At 38.1% G+C, this 6,677-nt stretch overlaps 1 protein-coding gene across 1 annotated transcript in view; it reads right to left on the reverse strand.

Moving 5' to 3' along the window:
• PDXDC1 (pyridoxal dependent decarboxylase domain containing 1) overlaps nt 1–6,677 on the reverse strand; it is a 62,769-nt gene that overhangs the window by 38,313 nt on the left and 17,779 nt on the right. Inside the window, exons 4-6 of the mRNA XM_045286059.1 lie at nt 3,607–3,753; nt 2,386–2,575; nt 753–840 (exon numbers count right to left, since the gene is read on the reverse strand). Of these exons, the coding sequence (XP_045141994.1) occupies nt 753–840; nt 2,386–2,575; nt 3,607–3,753 (425 nt within the window). The remainder of the gene's footprint in view (nt 1–752; nt 841–2,385; nt 2,576–3,606; nt 3,754–6,677) is intronic.

Here is a 6,677-nt window from a genome sequence, read left to right on the forward strand (position 1 = left end):
GTTACTGCAACAAGAAAATGATGCCTTCCAAAAGCAGCAGATAACTTTGAAAATCAATCCTTCAAATCAATTCATATGCTTGACAACTTTTGTGTTTTCTCAAATTATAGATGAGAAAATCAAATACTCTCCTTAAAGACTAGTTAGAAAAATCAGTTAAACTAGATTAAAGTTAAAAACTGTATATAATAAAACCTCAAACACTGCATATACGAAACTAAAAGTTCTCTAAAAACTTAAAGAAAAGGTTCCACCACTCCCACTCCCTAAAAGACAGCTAAGAATGTATCAATATTACTCATCAAGGCACCTGAATCAGAAAATAAAATTTACTTGAAAAGAGAAATGCAGTATCTACCCCTATAAGCTCACATGACTAAAACACACCAGAATTTAACATCAAAATTTTAATGAAGAACCTCAGTTTCAAAGTCTGCTCATCTAATCTACAAGTACAGGCGCCAGTAACAATCATACAAAAGTATGGACCTTAGGAGAAAAATAAGTGTTTAATTTTACTGCCATATTTTACGTAAAATAAGGGGCATAGTGAATAAAAGGTTTCCTAAAAGCCAGGTGCTCCTGACCTATATGTCAGGCAACCTTTATGGACTTTAAACACGGAAGCATCTATTACTCAATGGAAAGACCTAAGCAATAAATGAATAAAATAATGCTCCTCTGGAGACCAATGGAGAGAACTTCAGCTAAAAGGAAGACAGTGCTTAAAATACAACTCTATATTAATTTACAGTCCAAAGGCAAACTCACCATCTGATGCTGGGATCCAAACATAGTGTTACAGGGCACACGGCACAAGCAGGGGAAGGGCAAGCCAAGCTGCAAGGAGAAATGTGGCATTTTTCAGTAAGGAGCTTTCGTACCATTCACTATCCCCCCCACCCCTGCCCCAAAGATTATGGTCCTGAGATGAGTCATAATTGTCCTTTTAAAAAATGTCTCTCTTAAGAAAATGTTTTGAAAAGGATGATAGCAACATATGTACAAATGTGCTTGACACAATGGATGCATGGCTTGTTGTAAGAGCTGCAAGAGCCCCCAAAAAAATGATTAAAAAAAAAAAATCTCTCTTTAGGAGTTCTTAATGTTATAACTAGATGCTAAAGAACATCAAGAATGCAAATAAATTAATTAAATAGATGAACTCTCAAAGCTGAGCTGACTTATAAGGGAACATAGACAATATAATTATTTTTAAATTAGTCAAGTAACTTTGGTTTATTCTGGAATATAAAGACCTTGCCCAGCAAAAAAGCTACTGAGACCTGAACATATTTTGAGATAGTTTAGGATTCTTCTTCCAATCACTACTGGTAAATAATACAAACTACATGAACTGAAAGGGAACACTGATGGTGTAGAGGGTTATGCACTGGGTTACTAACCACAAAGTTAGTAGTTTGAAACCATCAGTTTCTCTAAGGGAGAAAGATGAGGCTCCCATAAAGCATTCCAATCTTGGAAACCCAGAGGCAGTTCTGCCTGTCCTACCAAGTTCCTATGAATCAAAATTGATTTGATGAGAGTGAGTTTGAAAATTACTGAAGGAACTATCTTATTTTGGGTTCACTCATCCCTAAAAAGCAATAATATAGACTAGGAGATGGCTAATTCTTGAAAAGTGAAACCAATGTAATGAATGGAAATGGCTATTATTATGTCAATTTTTTAAATCTTCATTTTTAGCATCCAACTGCTTGAGTACTTTATAATTTTAGGATTTTTTTTAAGTTGCAGCATATTATTCTATATAACTAAAAAGTGGTAGCATTTATGGCAAAGAATTAAATGAGAATTTTAGTAACACTTTTTCTGAAGGAAATTTTCTATAATTAGGAAATGGTATCCTGGTAAAACAAACAAAAATAAACCAATATAAAAATTAAAAATTAAAATATTCCTTGACCACAAGTCACCAATCCACTAATGGAAACATTCAGTATATAACCTTCCAAACATTTCTTAGGTGTAAATATGTCCTAAAGACATAGATATATATCTTGCAAGGTATAGAAGACATATATATAAACATAATTTTTAAAACATGAATATAAGGAAGTATTCATGCTGTCAGGTAAGACCAAAGGCTCAAAATTCATCTACAACTCTGTGAGAAAAAGATGAGTCTATCTGCTCCCACAAAGATTAAAAAATTAAAACAAGAATATGATGCTATTTAGGAGGAAGTTTCAAAAAGTTTGTAGAAATTGGAATTAAAACACTGTTCCGTCACCTGCCTTTCTCCTTTAACATATGACGCTCACACCCACAGCAGCTAGCGAAACGGGCTACCCCCTTGAAGAGGTTTCAGAGGAGAATAAAACACTCATGGTCTTTGAAAACGGTCACTTCATCGCACATTACCTGATTACAAAGGTATTGGCCCAGGCCAGGTCTAGCAGCAGCACTGAGATAGATAACAGGTGTTTTGTTATATAGCACATTGAATCCATCCACTACAAAGTCTTCATAGCGAGAATGAATGGCAAGCCTACAGATCTTTGTGAGTCCCTCTCTTTCTTCTTCATGGAAATAAGCACAGCCATTTTCATACCTGTAAGTATGAGTATATGAATATAAGTATGTTCTCATTTCTTGTGAATCCAGAGTTTGTATCCAACTCTTACAAAACTAAAAGTAGTTCTCTTCTCAAACTAGAACTTCCCACCTGAGTTAGCAAAGGGGAATAGAAACATGAGGCATTCTCACTTGTTTGAAAACTGATTATAGTGGCCAACAATGGACAACACAGGCCTTCTTATGAATATTTAATCTGCTGTAATTCCTTAGTTATAATGTCAACATTATGGTAACAAAAAACAAAATTCAATTTCATAGCACATTCTCTTCTTTATGACAGTGCTTCTTTTCTACGAACATATAAGTTAATAACTTATTTTTAAAACATTTGAATTGAGACCATTATTTGGCTTTTGAAAATCTGTATCAATTGCTGTTGTGAGGTGTCAGAGTTAGTTCCAATGTATAGTGAGGGACCTGATGCACAGCAGAACACAACACTGTCTGGTCCTATGCTACCTCGTCATTTTTGCTGTTTGAGTGCACTGTGTCAATTCATCTTACTGAAGGTCTCCCTCTTACTGACCCTCTTCTACACCCAAGAGCACTAGTGAAATACAGTGAAGCACTCAGCTATAAACCAAAAGTTCAGCAGTTCAAATTCACCAGCTGTTCTGTGGGAGAGAGATGTGGTAAACTGCTTTTAGAGTAACTTCAGTGTTAGAAACCCTATGGGGAAGTTCTGTCCTTTCCTACAAGGTTGCTATAAATCCAAATCAGCTCAATGACAATAGTTTTTTGTTTTCTACTTTACAAAGCATGATATACCAATGAGAAACTCTAAAAATAAGTAACTGTTTACATTACAATGCATTTATGTTCTCAGCTCCTTACATTTATTCAATCATTTAATCATCACAACAATTTCCTCCATTAATAGATGTGGACACAGAGGTATGGAGAGGTTAAACAATCCTTTAAAGAGGCCAGATTTGAGCCCAGGTAGCATGCATGGTCCCAGAAAAAAAAATTCTCCCATAGTCTATACCTGGCTCATATTTTTACCTGAAAATTCTGCATAGCCATAAGGTAGTATCCGAAAGTATCCTAGTTGTAAGTTTTCTCAGTTTCTCTTTGTCCAGAGTAGAAATATAGGCTCCCAGACTATGCCCCAACAAAGCCATGTGACCTTGTTCTCCAATATTCTGGATCCTGTTAATCAAAATTCATTAAAGTAAAAAACATATTAGAATCAAATTATATTTACTAGGAAATAAACTGGAGAGTCACAACACTTCACCACTTTATAGTCCAGAAGCAAAAATTCAGGCAAAGTGAGAAAAATATGACACATATAAGATTATTGGTAGTCTAGAAAAATCATCGGATAAAGATTAATTCTCTGTACTAATAGCTTTTTGTCACAATACATCATATTCAGAGAGAAAATATTATTTTATATAATTAAAATGTGTGGCTTGATTTCCCTTCTAAAGAATAACTGCAAACATTAAAAGAAAAGTCAAAGAACTGAGTAGGATAGAGGGCCAAAGATAGTTAATAGGAAAGGAAATAAAATGAGTATTAAAATTACAAAAAGATGCTTCACCTTGCATCTGCAAATTAAAACTAAGCCTGCTAACACCATTTTATGGCCAGGTGTAAGTAAAAAGGGGACTACTCTTAAATACCATTGGTTGGATGATAAACAACCTCCACACAGACTTCCAGGACAAGATGGCTGACTGATCACACCGAAAGTGAGACTCTTTCCAAGAACCGGGAGAAAACCACCAGTGAGAGTGGAATGCAAGCAGTCTGGAGATCAACCCCGTATATAAGTGACCCAAGCTCTGATGTCCAGAGATGGTGGAAGTGGCAGAGGCTAAGAGGAAAGGGAAGAAGCCTTGTCATTCCCCACTGCTGGCCAACTGCTGATCTCACAGTAGACATGAGAGACTTAACTTCCTACCAGGTGTGTACTCCACACACCTGGCTTCCAGACTGCCAATGCACCCAACTTAGTCCTTGGTGGATGGGTGCCCCTGCACAAGAAAACACCAGGCATACATACCGACAAGGGTCCTGGCCAGTAAACTCCCCTGCAGCCTACCATCCCGCTCCCTTGAACCTTCCAGGGACAATACCCTAATTAGACCATCCCAGGCCTTCAAGAACAATAACCTGCCCTTTAAGAAGGCTTTTGCTTCCCTTCCCCACTTGGTCACCTAGGAAGGTATCAGATACCTGGCCCCTCTTCCCCATCATCATCTGAAAAGAGCAACATTCCCTCCCTCCTCTCCCCCCAGCCACCTAAACTCTATTCCTTTAAGACAGTCAGTTACAATTAGCCTCACTCTGTAAGAATTCTTGTCTCTTAACTCTCTCAGCTACTTGTCCCAAACCCCTAGCCTATAGCCCATCCCCACCTGCCATTTTAAATACCCGAAAGGGCAGATTGCAATCCTGATCTCTCCCTGGACAGAATTTAGAGGCCCAGCTCTTTTTGCTTGTTTTTTTTTTTTCTTTCTTTTTCCCTCTCCTTCTTTAAAGCAAAGTCTTATACTATTTCTTTTTTTGAAAATCTTTTTATTGGGAGCTCATACAACTCTTATCACAATCCATACATCCATACATCGTGTCAAGCACATTTGTACATTTATTGCCCTCATCATTCTCAAAACATTTGCTTTCTACTTGAACCCTTGGTATCAGCTCGTTTTTTCCCCCTTCCTCCCTGCCCTCCCTCATGAACCCTTGATAATTTGTAAATTATTATTATTTGTCACATCTTACACTGTCTGACGTCTCCCTTCACCCACTTTTCTGTTGCCAATCCCCCCAGGCAGGGGGTTATATGTAGATCCTTGTAATTGGTTTCCCCTTTCTACCCCACCTTCCCGGTATCACCACTCTCACCACTGGTCCTAAAGGGTTTATCTGTCCTGGATTCCCTGTGTTTCCAGCTCTTATCTGTACCAGGGTACATCCTCTGGTCTAGCTGGATTTGTAAGGTAGAACTGGAATTATGACAGTTGGGGGAGGAGGCATTTAAGAACTAGAGGAAAGTTGTATGTTTTATCGTTGCTACACTGCACCCTGACTGGCTTGTCTCAAGTCTTAAACTATTTTTATAATTTCTCCTTAATCAAGACTCTTCCATCTGTTGGACTTCTTAAAAAAATATTTTTCTTCACCATGTTCTAGAACCCTCAAATTAGCAATCCCTCATCTCTCAGCTAAAATTTCATTTAGACCACCCTAGATCACCTCAGGTGATACAGAGCTATAGCCTGCTCCCTGGGACCACTTATCCTCTCCCTCCTTCCTCACACTGTCATCCCAATAAACACTGCATAACCCTTCTAGCCACTCCCTGTCCCTACTCAGAGGCATCTGCCTCTTGGAAGGTGTGAGCCCCACCTCATCCACACCCGCTGACTCACTCTAAGAAACTTCCTCATGACCTGTCATAACCGTCAACCCCCTCATCTCCAGGCCACTGCAGAGCATAAACATATACCAGTACTCAACCAGGTAGGATTACCCATCCACAAACACTGTTTATAACTACGCAACTGATCCTTGCTCTTTGATTTCCAACACAGGTTCTGAATCCACCTAGGCTCCCCACCTTTCTGCAGGAAACACACCTTTTTCTCAGCCACATCAGCTCAAACTAATAAATACTAATAGTTCTTCTTTTCCTTGTTAAAATTTTTTTTAATTAAAAAAGGGGTTCTCTTTATTTTTTTCTTCTCTTCAGTCCTTCTGTTTCCTTCTCTTTGCATTAAAAACAAGTATGGGAAGGGAGACGTCAGACAGTGCAAGATATGACAAAATAATAATTTATGAATTATCAAGGGTTCATGAGGGAGTGGGGAGCAGAGATGGAGGGGAAAAAATGAGGAGCTGATGCCAGGGGCTTAAGTAGAAAGCAAATGTTTTGAGAATGATGATGGCAAAAAATGTACAAATGTGCTTGACACAATGGCTGTATGTATGGATTGTGATAAGCATAGTATCAGCCCCCAACAAAATGATTAAAAAAAATTATGTATGGCTAAAGAGTTGTGTTAAGGGGTCAAGCTGACAAGGAGTGGTCTGTGATTCAGAGGTCCTCAAACTTTTTAAAC

This window comes from Echinops telfairi, unplaced genomic scaffold (genome assembly GCF_000313985.2).
Source record: "Echinops telfairi isolate 266 unplaced genomic scaffold, ASM31398v2 ScPeMD7_5;HRSCAF=22, whole genome shotgun sequence".
NCBI classification, from domain to species: Eukaryota; Metazoa; Chordata; class Mammalia; order Afrosoricida; family Tenrecidae; genus Echinops; species Echinops telfairi.